The sequence below is a fragment of the Notolepis coatsorum genome (assembly GCF_963971535.1).
Source record: "Notolepis coatsorum genome assembly, chromosome: 1".
NCBI lineage: Eukaryota > Metazoa > Chordata > Actinopteri > Aulopiformes > Paralepididae > Notolepis > Notolepis coatsorum.
In genome coordinates this window covers 216,038,940-216,056,040 of record NC_140165.1, presented here as the reverse complement: position 1 = coordinate 216,056,040, position 17,101 = coordinate 216,038,940, and the positions used below count along the sequence as shown (strand labels likewise).

The following is a 17,101-nucleotide window of genomic DNA, read 5'->3' as shown; positions in this document are numbered from 1 at the left end:
TAGCTGCAAACTTGTACATGCATGGATCTATGTGTGCATGCATTCATATACACACACACACACACACACACACACACACACACACACACACACACACACACACACACACACACACACACACACACACACACACACACACACACACACACACACATACAAAGGGGAATATCTATGTGTGTGTGTGTGTGTGTACATATAGCTAGTTATGCACCTTCTGCTATAGGCCACTGACATCGCGCCACGCCCCCTTTTAGTAATTTGGCATGAACACACACACACACACACACACACACACACACACACACACACACACACACACACACACACACACACACACACACACACACACACACGCGCACACACACACACACACACACACACACACACACACACACACACACACACACACACACACACACCTTTACACATGCACACTTGATCTCCATACCAAATGTCAGCCTCCTGGGGTGAAACGTGTGGCTGCTCGAGGCAATTTTGTGGAATGACCAGCCGACCTATAGAGCTGCTGGTTGCAGCTAAAACGTTTTTTTTGGGGGGCTTTGAATGTATTTTAATATGGTATTCATGGCTTAGCAATTTGCTCTCCACTCAAATGTTATATGTTACGTTTTGGACTTGAATGTATCAGTTCTGAAATGGAGCATGCAAGCATTTACAAATTGGGCTGTAGAAATACACCGCTTTACTCGTGGTTGACCTTGAGTGAGAAATTAATTCAGGAATTTTGTCGGTTCATTGAATGCATTTTGTGGCAAAGCAAGGAAAATCACTCGTGTTTTGGTCCTCATAGAGTGCTGTTGTACTAACTGTGTGAAGAGTTTTGAAAAAATAACCTCGGAATTTAAAATGCTTGTTAGCAATTGTAAAAAAAAAATAACTTTTTTAGATAGACATTTGTCACAATAATTTTTTACGTCCATCTTTATTGTTCATTTGCGCATGCGGGTAAGTTCAGGAGTGGGACCAGTTCACACTGGAATCTGATATTAGCCACATGTGAACAGCCAAACAAAAAAACATCTGATCTGAGCAATAAATCAGAACTGAGCACTAAGGCTTGCAGCCATAGTTTTCTTTTGAGAAATCAATACATCAGTGACCTGTAAATAAAAACATAACTTTCTCAACTTGGCATGACTTCACTCTCAGCTTTTGTGAGCCTATGGTTATCTGAGTGTATATGGCAGTGTTTCCTAGTTTCAGTGTGTGTGTGTGTGTGTGTGTGTGTGTGTGTGTGTGTGTGTGTGTGTGTGTGTGTGTGTGTGTGTGTGTGTGTGTGTGTGTGTGTGTGTGTGTGTGTGTTGTTTTGTGTGGGTGGGTGTTTGTGTGTTCATCTGCGTGTGTTTTTGTGTTCATACTGTATGTGTGTATGTATATATGCGTGTGTGTGTGTGTATATATGTGTGTGTGTGTGTGTTCGGAGCGTCGCATTGCCGGGTCAGAGCCGCTGGAGCAGAGAAAGAGGGATGGAAACGACTGCGATTTGAAACCTTGTTAGGAATTTATGAGGTGCTAAAATGTTTTCTCCCTAGGGAGACCCCAAGCCAGCTGCCACCGTAAGCCATTTACCTCTGGGCCTCTGGGCCCGTCACCAGCCTGAAATGGCGAGCGAGATGTACACAGATACACACACATAAACACATACAGACATACACACACACGCATGCACACGCACACACACACATATACTGCTTTAGCCATGCTGTGCCATAGGCAGCCACTAGACATCATCTTGCTGCACCACTCAGAAATCAAACACCTAGCAATTAGCACTGAGCTCGCTGAAGCTAATTGGCCCCACTTTGTCGTTTACACCCCCACCACCCACCCACCCAGCCAGCCAGCCACCCACCCACAACCCCCTTCTTCTCTCCAGAGGAAGCGTCGGAACACACATGCATTTAACCACACGTGTGATGTGAGTTTGAATCAAAGCCCGAGCATGATCAAGGCTTTTCTACGCAACTGACCTTGTTTCATAATTGATAATGGTTTATGTGGATTTAATGTGACTATGGCCCAGGGATGAGAAAGTGTTGTCCCACACAGAGAGGCATTCATTTAGTAAACAGAATCACTGTGTGTGTTCAGTGAAAATACTGCATCTTGATAATCTACACAGAAATGTACAAGGAAGTTACATTATAGATGTGACACTAAAGGGCCACTTCGAAAATGCCCCTATATACTGTAAATGTCTTCCATCACAGAGCTCTTCTTGTCTCCATCTCTTGCAGTTTTCAGTGAAGACCTACATTCCAGCCTGTACTTCGTCAATGCATCTCTGCAAGAGGTAGTGTTCGCCAGCACCACGGGGACCTCCGTGCCCTGTCCTGCTGGGGGCGCCCCGCCCGCCTCGCTGCGCTGGTACCTGGCCACCGGCGAGGAGATCTACGATGTGCCGGGAATCCGCCATGTCCACCCCAACGGAACCCTCCAGATCTTCAACTTCCTGCCCTCCAGCTTCAGCAAGCTGATCCACGACAACACCTACTACTGCACCGCTGAGAACCCTTCTGGAAAGATCAGGAGCCAGGATGTCCATATCAAAGCCGGTGAGTTCCACATGGGGAGGGGACGGGGGAGGAGGAGGAAGGAGCAGTAGTAGCGCTAGTGGTAATAGTAGTAGTAGTCGTGGTGGTGTTATTATAGTAGTAGCGGTGGTGCTAGTAGCAGTAGTAGCATTTGTTGTTTTAGTGGTAGCAATAGTAGTAGTATAGTAGTAGTAGTAGTAGTACCTTAGCAAGAGCAAGAGTAGTAGTGGTGGTAGTAGTAGGAGTAGTAGGGGGCGACAGTGGCTCAGGAGGTAGAGCGGTCGTCTGGTAATCGGAAGGTTCCTGGTTAGATTCTCACTCCTCCCGGCTGCATGTTGAAATGCCCTTGAGCAAGACATTTACAGTTTTTTACGACTGCTTTGACGCATTTTGCACATCAGAGTTTCAACGTGCAAAACTCAAAATGCAAATTGCCAAACTGACTTTCAAAATTCATACTCTAAGATACTAAATGCTATGCTTACTGTACATATAAAGTGCAAAACTGTTAATACAAAGTGCCAAACTCTAAATCATATGCTCCAGTCTCAGAATACAGCCACCTAATACTACATAAATGTTCAATTGCTTATTGCTACACAGGCAGATCACTAAATCAATTCAACAGGTGTTTATACTAATGTCTCATTACCTTCAACAACCTTGCCCAGGTGAGTGAACAGTGGATATGTGCATCGTTGAAGTTTACTTATTGGTGCATTTTCAAATACAACAGCCATTATCAAATACAGTAATGCGGTCAAACACAGAATACTTGTTACCAAAAGAGACTATGCAATGGTAATTTCCTCATACAGTAAACCCTGTGATAGACTGCAGTATAGTGCTTGTGTTTTTATGAAAGATGATTTGATTATTTGAAGTTTAATTGTTACAGTAAAGAAAAATACATACAGTAAAGCTCTGTATTTTACAGTAAAAACAGTTACAGTAAACAAACGATTGAAAAAAATAATTCTAAGAAAGAAAATAAGAAAAGAATACAACTTCATGGTGCTCAAGCAGCACCTTGCCTCTCCTCTGCATTTGGCCAAAGAATTTCATCGACGGCACATCTGACCGCCATGTCTACAAGTGCCCTCTCCTGCTGCACAGAGAGAAGACGGCCACGTCCTCCACTTGGTGGTGCTTGGTCAGTTCTAATGTACAGTAAAGATAATTACAAAAATAATTCACCCACACCTTTAGTATTTATGAAATATACTGTAACAGACAACAATATCAATTTAACAATTACTGTAATTTCAATATACAGTTACTGTACAGTAAATTACCGATTATCTCTCTTACTGTAAAACATCGTATAATGGGGCCACCGTTGACCTGTTCAGGTTTGGCTGCCCCACCCTGCCAGCTTCAGCCAGTGTTAGATCTCGGTTTACTGTATTACGTGGTCAACAATTGTGGTTATAATTTCATTTGAGACAGATGTTCTTCTGCCTCCTTGGCCACGACCATAAGCTTTTGCATATACTATTCTCTGATTTGACACTGGTATTTTAATTTTGCATGCTATATTGCATTTTGAACCCAAAATTAGAGTTTTGCACATTGAAACTCTGATGTGCAAAATGCATCAAAGCAGTCGTAAAAAACTGTAACTCCTAACTGCTCCCGATGACCAGGTTGGCACTGTGCATGGTTGCCTTCGCCGTCGGTGTGTGAATGTGTGAGTGAATGGGTGAATGTGAGGCATGATTTGTAAAGCGCTTTGGATAAAAGCTCTATAGAAATGCAGTCCATTCAGTCAAAGTAGTGGTAGTAGTTGAAGAGATGTCATAGTAGTAGTAGTAGTAGTAGTACATGTAGATGTACTACTATGGCGCGGCTCAGGTTAGTCGCCATTGGTTTTGCTCCGCAACAATTGTGCTTACTTTTAGTCATTATGTTTATTTTTACTACTTTTTTTATGGAAACAACACTGGTGGGGACGTCATACGACTGCCAGTCACTTATTGACCTAAACTCCGGACTTAAAGAGGAGTTTAGAGACACTTTATGCCAAGATTGGCCACCGGAGATCAGGCGGGACAAAGACAAAGGCGGCGGCGGCAGGAAAAAACATAGAGGCAGGAGAAGCGAAATCAGATTAAGGTCAAAAAGATCTGCTTACTGTCCGGCGATCCCATCCATCTTTCTGGCAAATGCACGTTCGCTAGAGGGTAAGATGGACGATTTACGGGCGAGGGTCCGATTCCAGCGAGAGGTGAGGGACTGTAACATCATGTGCTTCACGGAGACATGGTTGAAACCAGCGATTCCGGACCACAGCGTCTCTCCCTCGGACTCCTTCACCGTCTTCCGAGCGGACCGTACAGAAGCCTCCGGTAAGAGCATCGGCGGGGGTGTCTGTCTTCTGACCAACAACGGCTGCGTAAGCCCAAAGGAGATAAAGATACTCTCCCGTTCATGCTCCCCGGACCTGGAACATCTGGCCATTCAATGTCGGCCATTACACCTTCCCAGAGAGTTTACCGCGATCATCATGACTGCGGTGTACATCCCTCCCCAAGCGAACACCGCCAAGGCCCTGGCGGAGCTACAGGGGCATCTCAACATCCACCAGATTAAACACCCGGACGCAGCAATGATTATTGCCGGCGATTTCAACCAGGCGAATCTGAAGAAAGTGATGCCATCCTTTTTTCAGCACATCGCCTGCTCCACCAGGGGAGGAAACACGCTCGACCACTGCTACACCCCGTTCAGAGCCGGCTACAAGGCTGTACCGGCTCCACCATTAGCGGGAGCTACAAGCACATCTGATCATGACTCCATTTTCCTGATTCCTGCTTACAGACAGAGATCACGTGACACCGTCGTGTCACGTGAGGTAAAGAGATGGTCCGACCAATCAGAGGCCACGCTTCAGGACGCTCTAGAGGACGTAGACTGGGAAATGTCCGAGGGAAGCGCCAGTGACGTCAGCGAGTTTGCAGACACTGTTGTTAGCTTCATAGCAACCTTAGCTGATAGTATCGTCCCCACAAAGAAGGCGAGGGTGTTCCCAAACCAGAAACCGTGGGTGGACAGTACTATCAGAGCAGCTCTGAAAACTCGCACCACTGCGTACAACCTGGGCAGAGAGACAGGTAACATGGAAGAGTACAAGACAACAGTCTACACTCTGCGCAAGGCTGTTAAACTTGCCAAAAGGACGTATGCTGACAAAATGGAGGCACAAATGGCACAGAATGACACAAGAGGCTTATGGCGGGGACTGAGGACGATAACTGACCACAAAGTCAGCGCCCCTCAATGGGGAGCAACGATGCCTCTCTCGCAGACAAACTCAACTCCTTTTACGCACGGTTTGGTGCAAACAGTGGCGCCGCTAGCTCAACGGCTAGTGACGTCACTGGCGCGCCGGCTGTTGTGGAGGGGGGGGGGGGCATCCGCGGGGGGGCGGGGGGGCTCTCTCATTGACGGAGCACAGTGTGAGAAGAGCATTTATGCAGGTGAACACCAGAAAGGCAGCTGGCCCAGATGGGATAACAGAACGCATACTTAAGTCCTGTGCTAACCAGCTAGCCCCTGTGTTCACCACCATATTTAATCTATCCCTGGCGGAGTCAGTGGTCCCTGCCTGCTTCAAGATGTCTACCATTATCCCGGTACCAAAGAAATCCCCAACAGGTCTCAATGACTACAGACCGGTGGCACTCACCTCTGTGGCCATAAAATGTTTTGAGAGGCTGGTCAAGGATCACATTTGTGCCTCCCTCCCCAGTGATATGGACCCTATGCAATTTGCATACAGGCCAAACAGGTCCACTGATGATGCGGTCTCCCAAGTACTGCACAGCACCCTCTCTCACCTAGACCGCCAGAAGGGGGGCTATGTGAGACTGTTGTTCATTGACTACAGCTCAGCGTTCAACACCATAGTCCCCACCAGACTGGTGGACAAGCTGATCGAGCTGGGTCTGAGCTCCGCTCTGAGCACCTGGATACTGGACTTTCTGAGTGAGAGGCCCCAGGCGGTCAGGGTGGGGGTCAGACCGCCAACACCATCACCCTGAGCATCGGATCACCCCAGGGCTGTGTTCTGAGCCCCCTGCTGTACTCACTATACACACATGACTGTGTGGCCAAGTTCAGCTCCAACTCCATAGTGAAGTTTGCGGACGACACAGTGGTGGTGGGGCTGATCTCGGACAACGATGAGAAGGCCTACCGGGAGGAGGTTGAGGTACTGGAACGCTGGTGCCAGGACAACAGCCTGCGCCTGAACATTGGTAAAACCAAGGAGCTGATCGTGGATTTTAGGAGGAGACAGCAGGGGACACACACACCACTGAGGATAAACGGGGCTACCGTGGACAGGGTGAGCAGCTTCAAGTACCTGGGGGTCCACATCTCAGAGGATCTGACATGGACAACACACATAGACTCAGTCGTAAAAAAGGCGAAGCAGTGCCTCTACCACCTGAGACAGTTAAGGAAGTTCAGAGTATCTGGGAAGATACTCCAGTCCTTCTACTCCAGAGCTGTAGAGAGCATCTTGACTGGAAACATCACTGCCTGGTATGGAAACAGTACGGCACAGGACAAGAAGGCCCTACAGAGAGTGGTGCGCTCAGCCGAGCGTACCACGGGTATTGCACTACCACCCCTGCAGGTCCTATACAACAAGAGGTGCAAATCCAGAGCCTGCAGAATAATGAAAGACCCTCACCACCCCAACAACAGCCTGTTCAAGCTGCTGCGGTCAGGCAAATGCCTGCGAACACCAGCAACTAGGACAGAGAGACTTCGGCTCAGCTTCTTCCCCCAGGCCATCAGAGCCTTGAACACTAGCTCACACACTAGCAGCCACTTTAACATGAGCACACACACACTCATACTGCACACGCTCACACTTATGGTCACTTTACAAAAGGAAAGGTCACTTTAAGAATAGTATAGTATAACTTGAGATTGTAGAATATAGCATTGTATAACAGTGTACATAAAGACCCAGTGCCTCATCCGTAGCTAACAATGTATTGCACTACCACAGGACCTAGCATGTCCTACCATGCTCTGTAAATAACTCATGTACATATACCGATATGCCCTACTTTGTTTACTTGTTTTATTGCACAATGTCGTTCTATTGGATTCTTATTATATATTACTATTGTATTATGCACAATAGTTGCGGGCAAGACCCCCCGCATTTTATTGTATACTTGTATGCCGTGACAAATAAAACTCTTGACTTGACTTGACTTGAAATGTTGTTATAGTACTTCTATAATCATGGTAGTAATAGAGGTTGTTATAGTGTAGTCTAACCTGTAAAGAGAAGATCAGTAGATACAGTATGATGTCCACATTAATTATAGCCATTGAGTACCTACAGATGCAGCTCTCAGGACTCTGAGCTCTGCTCTGCTCTGCTCTGCTACTGTGGTAATCATGCACCATTAACCTGGCAGTGCTGTTAACGAGGCGTTAACGATACTGCACCCTTGCAGTAGAGGTTCGATTTTTGTGAGGGTGAATATTGTGAGAGGAGAATTGGAAGAATGCGCCAATATGAGAATTAGAGACATAGATCATATTAATATAAGTCCACATAGCTAGGAAACAATGCTAAACACTGAAAAAGGCCATTTATAAGATAGTTCCCCTTTAATTACTTTTCTTGAATTGGTTTACTGGTATCGTATCTAGTACAACGGAAGCCACCGCACCCACACCTTGCACCCCAGGCAAACACTTTGAATGAATGATTTGCTTCGGCGAAATAGCCAAAAGGATAGGAGTCCTGCCCCAGATGTGTCGTAGGAAGATGAACTGTATAGAAGAAAGTACAAGATTAAATATATGAAATCAGGGCTCGCGTCCATATCTTTTTTTTTTGGCAGAAAAGCGCTGGCAGGGGCGCTGAGAACAGGATGGCAGCAGCGCTTTTCTGAAAAGTTTAGAAGTTCAACTTAAAATGTGGGCGGAGCGGCTCTCTCCTCACTGGGAACAATTGATGAAAATACACGGACGCTGGAAGAAGATGCTATATGGAAACAAGGCCTTTGCCAGACCTCCAGATTTCACAAGCCAGGCACTCCGACCTTTGGAGCGAAAGAGCGCAAAAGACTAGAAGTCTAGAAGTGACTGAATGTGAGGTGTTATGGTATAGATTTGTTTAGATAGATTTTGTTGGTCTTGCCTATACCAGTATGTATCCATTAATTAGAAATATAGTTGCCAATAGGGGCTTTGCACTGAATGTTTGTGTAGTTATCTTTCAGACAACAGTTGCTATGTGAAGAACAATGGTTGCTAGGTGTTGACTTATGAGAAATACATCAACAAAAACATAATCATTTGGTGTTATTACTGGATCTTGTAAATAATTCACAGTAGAACAGCAATGTCATGCTTTTCCCGTGTTTTACCTGCTCTACCACTGCACAGAAATCAGGCATTTTCTTTTGAAAGTGGTTACCAATGGCAGCCATGCTGGAAGAAAGAGAACTACACAAACAATCTGTGCAAGGCCTCTATTAGGACCCTTTTTCATTTCCAAAGCGAGAGCATATTTATTTTAGCGTGTCCCCGATTGGAATCACACCCTTTGCTCTGAGTGTGAATGTCATAGTCAGCCTTAAGATCTGTCATCCAATGTAACCGAACAACCTCATGATTATTGTGTTATAAAACAGAAAGAAATACAAAGAAAAGTAAATAACAAAAAATACAAAAGATAATAACTGATGAATTACATACAGTATTGTATCTGAATCTGGTACAGTATCTAATGGTCTCAGTTTACTTGCTTTCAAATATGCCTTTGTGTGCGCAAGAGGGCTGAGCTGCATTTTGTGCGTTACTGTGGAGCGTACTTCATAGTACCACATACTACATCCTCAGAAATGAACACTATGCATCCGAAAGATGCAAGGAAGTGTATCAACAGTGTGGAGGTAACTGGCTAAATGCTAAAACTCGACATGGAAGACTGCTAAACGCTAAAACTCGACATAGAGTCAGAGACTCTACTGTGATCTCAACATAACCTCCTCGAGTCTCGCCATGTTTTATGTTTACATTGCAAATCCGGATAGTGGATAGTTGACAAGGAAGACATTCTTCTTCTATATAATTGGATGTGTTGGCCAGGGAGGATTCAGCACCTGATCTGCCCCCTAGTGGATAGACTTTTCAACCCTCCAGGTACAACGCAAAATATGCAGGCAGGTACGTGAACAATGCTGTTCACAACGCAGCCGCTTGTCTACTCATACGCATTGGTTAAAAGCAAGTATACCGAGACCCTTAGACATACAGTATGTACAGTAGGCCTATAATCAGCCCTTTGGTCTTTTCTGTCCCAGTGTCTCGGGAACCCTACACAGTCCGAGTGGCCGACCAGAAGGCAGTGAGAGGCAGTGTAGCGGTCTTCAAGTGCATTATCCCTGCCTCTGTTGAGACCTACGTCACTGTTGTATCATGGGAGAAAGACACCGTCTCACTCACCTCAGGTAAGACACGGAACACTTAGTCCTATAGGCCTGCATTATATTCAGACATCATATATACCTACATTATATTCAAATGTCCTATAGGCCTGCATTATATTCAGACATCATATATACCTACATTATATTCAAATGTCCTATAGGCCTGCATTATATTCAGATGTCCTATAGGTCTACAACTATACATTATATTAACACGTCCTATAGGCCTACTACATTATGTTAAAATGTCCTATAGGACTACATTATATTTGAATGTCCTATAGACCTACATTACTGTATATCAAAATGTCCTATAGACCTACTACATTCTTTTAAAATGTCATATAGGCCTACATTCTATTAAAATGTCCTATAGGCCTACTACATTGTATTCAAATGTCCTATAGACCAACATATTATTCAGACGTCCTATATGCCTACATGATATTCAGATGTCCTATATGCCTACATTATATTCAGATGTCCTATAGGTCTACATTCTATTCAGATATCCTATAGGCCTACATTATATTCAGACGTCCTATAGGTTGACATTATTCAGATGTCCTATAGGTCTACATTCAGTTATTTTACCTGCAGCATGAGTGCATTATTAAACAAACAAAACAAAAAACACAAAAAGAAAACGATTTAAAATTGCACAAATCAAACCTGATATGTAGAACCTGTGCCTGTGAAGGTCACTATTTCAGCTCCCATACAATGTATTTGAATCATTTTAGAATGCTTATTCAAGCATTTTTGTTCCTAGTGGTGGTGGACCTGGGGGGTTAATTGCTTGATGGAGGGAGGACCACGCATTCGCCTTTTCTTTTTTCCTTACCACCGTACTACCTCTGCTTGGCCGCACGCTCCGCGGACACCATGTTCAGTCCCAGTGTGACTCATCTCACCTGTTTACTGTCGGCAGCGGTGGCGGCGGCCATCACTGGAGCTCTGCAGTGCCGTGCCATAGCCCTGTCCTCTCACTAGCCAGAGGATGTAGATATCTGTCACGCTGAATCACAGAGTCCCTCTTCCCAGCTCATCCACTCCAACCCCTCTGTGGACTCCAGCAGGGGTGAAGTATGACAGTTTACATATAGCGTCACTGACCTAGTTATACCCTCCTCGGTTGAAAACCAACGACATGGCCCGATAACGCGAATGATATATATTGCAGATAACTCATAATAACACGAGGATGAGAATATTCGACAGTGGTTTTTATTTGATTATTATTATTTATTTTGTGAAGTTAGATCTCTGTGCTAGCTCCCTCAGCCCCCCTGCGGGGGTGATGGTATAGCATCATGCTGGTAGGTTCAGGAACCTGTAAAAAAACACTTTATGTCATTTAACTGAGGGCGGGTTCTTTTGGTGGCATTTTAAATGTGTCTGCTCGAGGGTGAAGATGTGTCCTTGATCCACGCAAGCGACTCCGTTTACTTGCAGTCGAGTTGCAATACTTGCCACTCGCCGCCAGCGGAGGACTGTGTCCACGTCTACACCAGAGGGCGCGGTGTGGATGTGACCGTCGTCTATAATTGCGATGAGAATTATGCAGACAAGACGGACGCCTTTGTGTCAAGCGTTATGGCTGAGGAGAAACAAGGAGAAAAATGAGTAAATCACATTCTAACCGCTTTTTGTTGTATCACCTGCCCCAAAATGGCCCCTTTTCCCATTTCGCAAGTAGACAGACAGTCTATAAAATATGCATCGAGGGGAATGATGGATTCCACTGTCTTGTGTTCGGCGTTCTTCTGAGTGCTTTTGCAAGCATTGAAAAAGAACAATGTTATTGGATTGTCCGCACTTTTTCCAATAAGTATTGCGGCAGGCGAGGGCTGTCAAAAGCATGAGCACACGGTCAAAATCACTGCTGCTCTGTGATAAATATTTGATGGTGGATTCTGATGCATGAGTGGAGCCACTGCGCGCTGTTATGGAGAGGGTATGTTTACTCCACAAGCAAGGGCTGGAAGGCTTGTCTGTGTGTGTGTGTGTGTGTGTGTGTGTGTGTGTGTGTGTGTGTGTGTGTGTGTGTGTGTGTGTGTGTGTGTGTGTGTGTGTGTGTGTGTGTGTGTGTGTGTGTGTGTGTGTGTGTGTGTGTGTGTGTGTGTGTGTGTGTGTGTGTGTGTGTGTGTGTGTGTGTGTGTGTGTGTGTGTGTGTGTGTGTGTGTGTGTGTGTGTGTGTGTGTGTGTGTGTGTGTGTGTGTGTGTGTGTGTGTGTGTGTGTGTGTGTGTGTGTGTGTGTGTGTGTGTGTGTGTGTGTGTGTGTGTGTGTGTGTGTGTGTGTGTGTGTGTGTGCGTGCCTGCCTGCCTGCCTGCCTGCCTGCCTGCCTGCCTGCCTGCCTGCCTGCCTGCCTGCCTGCCTGCCTGCCTGCCTGCCTGCCTGCCTGCCTGCCTGCCTGCCTGCCTGCCTGCCTGCCTGCGTGCGTGCGTGCGTGCGTGCGTGCGTGCGTGCGTGCGTGCGTGCGTGCGTGCGTGCGTGCGTGCGTGCGTGCGTGCGTCCGTGCGTGCGTGTGTGTTTCTATGGAGAGAGAGAGAGAAAGAGAGGTTATCAACAGGGCTTGACAATGGAGGTTCAACCTAGCTATTTTTTTTTTTTTTTTTTACCAAACCCTCTTTCTTTTTAAATTTTTCATGATGGCAGACTTGGGTCTCAGTGGACACAAGATAAAGCTATCCTACAGCCATGCTAAATGATTCATCCCAGGTTTCTTTTTGTTGGGAACAGTAACATCAAACACACTTCCCCGCCATTTCCATTGTGCGTCAATACTCATCGCTCCCCTCACTAAGAGCACAATGTGGCCTCAAAGAATGCTTGAGAAATGTTACGCTTAATATTTGCTTCATTATTTAACAGATTTTTTTACAAGCAACCATTATTTCAGACATTTATTTGTTGAGTATAAATTGATTTGTATCTCTTATAAACCATTTGCCAGAACAAGTGTTCATACAACACCTACATTTGCATTTAAAAAAAACTGATTACCAATAAGCTTTTAATGTAGAGAAGAGACTCCGACCGCTGCTCGCCAAATCCGCGAACATCCCTGTGATTCAAATCAGGGTCGGAAAAAATAGATGCATAATTACAGACCAGGGCCCTGTCTTAATTAATCATCTGTGATTGAAAAGTTAATTACAATATGAATTACCTCTCAGAACGAGGACTGCTTAGTAGTCATTGGAAGCGGCCTGATTTCAATGCGAATGTGAGTGTGGCGCGAGCTCGCCGGGCACTAATGCTGCTGCTAACCTACCATTAACCCGTCATGCATTTTAAAATGGACCTCGCAGCGCCAGCTTTCAAAAGCCCGGCTCCGCTCGTCTCCTCGCCGCTTCTGATAAACAATTGACAGAGCTAATAGGGAGATGAAGGGAGGGGGGAGTGCGGTGGGGTGGGGTGGGCTGTCAGGGGGTGGGGGTTTTGTTGTTGGAGCAGCCTCCTACTGTATCCTATTGCTGCCTGTCTTTTATATGGCAGGAATAATCTCCTGGCCTTTCTTTTTGTTTTTGTTTTTGTTTTTGTTTGTCTGTCTGCGTGTGTGTGTGTGTGTGTGTGTGTGTGTGTGTGTGTGTGTGTGTGTGTGTGTGTGTGTGTGTGTGTGTGTGTGTGTGTGTGTGTGTGTGTGTGTGTGTGTGTGTGTGTGTGTGTGTGTGTGTGTGTGTGTGTGTGTGTGTGTGTGTGTGTGCATAACTGTGTGTGTCAAGTGTTTAGTTTGAATAGAGACCGGGACGTCGTTGTGCGTCCACCCTTTGTCTCTCACCTTTCACATGTGAGCCAGCGTAATGAGGAGGCCTTTCTGCAGACAAAAGGGGTTTGATCACAGCTAATGCTTTGCCTGTTGAATGGGCTGCTGTACCGCGTTGCCATCCAGGCTGTGCTCTCTCCTGGCTGCGTGTAGCTTAATCCCAGCGGAAGAGTGCAAGAGCGCTTCCGCATTTTGCCCTGATTAACGCCCTCCAAATGCGCATTTTCTTTCCCCCCGCTCAGACGCCGAAATGGAATGCATGTAGTACATTGCAACACAACGCAGCATTTCCACGTACATTGCAACGTAACACAACGCAGCTGTCAATTGTACTTTACATATTATCCAAACGAGGACCACATAATGTTATTTCCCTGTACATTGTAACGATAACACAACGCAGCTGTCAACTTTACTTTGTAACATTGTTTTTTCGGTCATTCATAAAATTGATTGAATGAAATTGATTGAATGAAAATAACAGATTGCAGAATGGGTACAATACAGTACGGCTCAATACACACAATTGTTAAGGGGATGCAGACCAGAGAAAGACTTTCATCTTGTTTACATCAGGGTCCCCCATTTTCAATTCATCAGGACATATATGACATACAGATAAACTGACAGCCCTAATTACAACCTTTATTTAATGGTTAATATTTTGATAAAAGGTAATTTACTATATTTGTATGGCATTTACACTTAAAGTAGAAAAACAAAAGTAATCTGTAAAATAATAGTGAATTTCCTGTGAAAAAACATTTATTTTTTACAGTACGTTACACACACAAATGCTACATTATGACAAATTTTACAAAGAAAGTATATTTAGATTCAAAGACTATTTTAATAGCTTTCTTTGAATACACGGTTTCTCTCCTGTGAAATACAAATGTTCAACAAAACCATCAACATTGACTCAGCTAGACCTCTTTGTTATATCTGCAGCGCTAACAGAAATAAAAACAACCCAGGCCTATATTAAAGTGCAGCTTGGCTTAGAGGATAATTTCTTGTATGAACTACCAGTAATATAAATCATATTAACAACAAAAATGTGTTCCATCTTCATGTCAGATGATTTTCAAAAAGGAAAATGTACTCTGTCGTCTACTCTAAGCCATCCTAGGTTGTCAAAGTGGGCAGGGGTGAGGTGGGTTCTAGACCCATGTTACTGACCAGACACTCTATATCAGTGATGCCTGTTTACTGCAGAGTGGCAGCGTACCTCGGCGCGGCTGAATAACAGTAGCAGTGATCGCCTGCTGCGTCCATCGCGTGTATATATGTGTGCTAATATGGCGCGTTAGCGTTAATATGTGATTAATATGAACCAAAGCGTCGAACCAAGCAGGGATCTCATGCGCATGCGCGCGCGCGAGCACCTGGGCGAAGGAAAAGGAAATGCGCATTACCGTACTGGCGTATGGCGAAGAATGCGGAAGCGCTCTTGCACTCTTCCGCTGGGATTAAGCTACACGCCTCCTGGCTCTGCTCTCTCTGCTCTCTCCTGGCTCTGCTCTCTCTGCTCTCTCTGCTCTCTCCTGGCTCTGCTCTCTCCTGGCTCTGCTCTCTCCAGGCTCTGCTCTCTCTGCTCTCTCCTGGCTCTGCTCTCTCCTGGCTCTGCTCTTTCTGCTCTCTCTGCTCTCTCCTGGCTCTGCTCTCTCCTGGCTTTGCTCTCTCTGCTCTCTCTGCTCTCTCCAGGCTCTGCTCTCTCTGCTCTCTCTGCTCTTTCTGCTCTCTCTGCTCTCTCTGCTCTTTCTGCTCTCTCTGCTCTCTCCTGGCTCTGCTCTCTCCTGGCTTTGCTCTCTCTGCTCTCTCTGCTCTCTCCAGGCTCTGCTCTCTCTGCTCTCTCTGCTCTTTCTGCTCTCTCTGCTCTCTCCAGGCTCTGCTCTCTCTGCTCTCTCTGCTCTCTCTGCTCTCTCTGCTCTTTCTGCTCTCTCTGCTCTCTCCAGACTCTGCTCTTTCTGCTCTCTCTGCTCTCTCTGCTCTTTCTGCTCTCTCTGCTCTCTCCAGGCTCTGCTCTCTCTGCTCTCTCTGCTCTCTCCTGGCTCTGCTCTTTCTGCTCTCTCTGCTCTCTCCAGGCTCTGATCTCTCTGCTCTCTCTGCTCTTTCTGCTCTCTCCTGGCTCTGCTCTCTCCTGGCTCTGCTCTCTCCTGGCTTTGCTCTCTCTGCTCTCTCTGCTCTCTCCAGGCTCTGCTCTCTCTGCTCTCTCTGCTCTTTCTGCTCTCTCTGCTCTCTCCAGGCTCTGCTCTCTCTGCTCTCTCTGCTCTTTCTGCTCTCTCTGCTCTCTCCAGACTCTGCTCTTTCTGCTCTCTCTGCTCTCTCTGCTCTTTCTGCTCTCTCTGCTCTCTCCAGGCTCTGCTCTCTCTGCTCTCTCTGCTCTCTCCAGGCTCTGCTCTCTCTGCTCTCTCTGCTCTCTCCAGGCTCTGCTCTCTCTGCTCTCTCCAGACTCTGCTCTCTCTGCTCTCTCTGCTCTCTCCAGACTCTGCTCTTTCTGCTCTCTCTGCTCTCTCTGCTCTTTCTGCTCTCTCTGCTCTCTCCTGGCTCTGCTCTCTCTGCTCTCTCTGCTCTCTCTGCTCTCTCCTGGCTGCGTGAATATTAAAGGCAACCTACTTGTGTTCAGCTTTTTGTTCAGCGTTTCCCTGATTGGCCACACGGCCACGTGACCGCCCTAGCACACGCCATTATCCGCGCCGCGCCGTTCTGTGTGTTGTTACGCGGCAGAGAGGACGCGGCAGAGAAATAAAGAGAGCTTATTATGAATCAGTCAGCAGCCTCCAACGGGCGAAATAACGTCACAGCAGTATAGTTTGTTTATACTTCAGAAGTATGATATTTGAACATCGTCCCCAAAATGAATGGAAGGGAAATAAAGAGAGCTTATTATTAATCAGTCAGCAGCCTCCAACGGGCGAAATAACGTCACAGCAGTATAGTTTGTTTATACTTCAGAAGTATGATATTTGAACATCGTCCCCAAAATGAATGGAAGCGAAATAAAGAGAGCTTATTATTAATCAGCTGCCTCCAACGGGCGAAATAACATTATACATTATGCTCCGCGAAATAACATTATACACTCTGCTGCCGCGTTCGCTGCGCGCTTCATTCATTTAATTTGGGACCTTGCAGGGACCTCTGCTGCCGCGTTCGCGGCAAAAGGGGGCGGGGGGTCGTGGCCAATCAGAGAAAAGCTGAACACAAGTAGGTTGCCTTTAATATTCACGCCTCCTGGCTCTGCTCTCTCTGCTCTCTCTGCTCTCTCCTGGCTCTGCTCTCTCTGCTCTCTCCTGGCTCTGCT

The 17,101-nt window shown here is 46.0% G+C and overlaps 1 protein-coding gene across 1 annotated transcript in view; it reads left to right on the top strand.

Annotated features, from left to right (window-relative positions):
• The window catches only part of dscamb (Down syndrome cell adhesion molecule b), a gene marked incomplete at both ends in the record, with an annotated part of 450,395 nt that overhangs the window by 82,193 nt on the left and 351,101 nt on the right, over window positions 1-17,101 (top strand). The window contains 2 exon segments of the mRNA XM_084312177.1: window positions 2,259-2,576; window positions 9,899-10,045. Of these exon segments, the coding sequence (XP_084168303.1) occupies window positions 2,259-2,576; window positions 9,899-10,045 (465 nt within the window).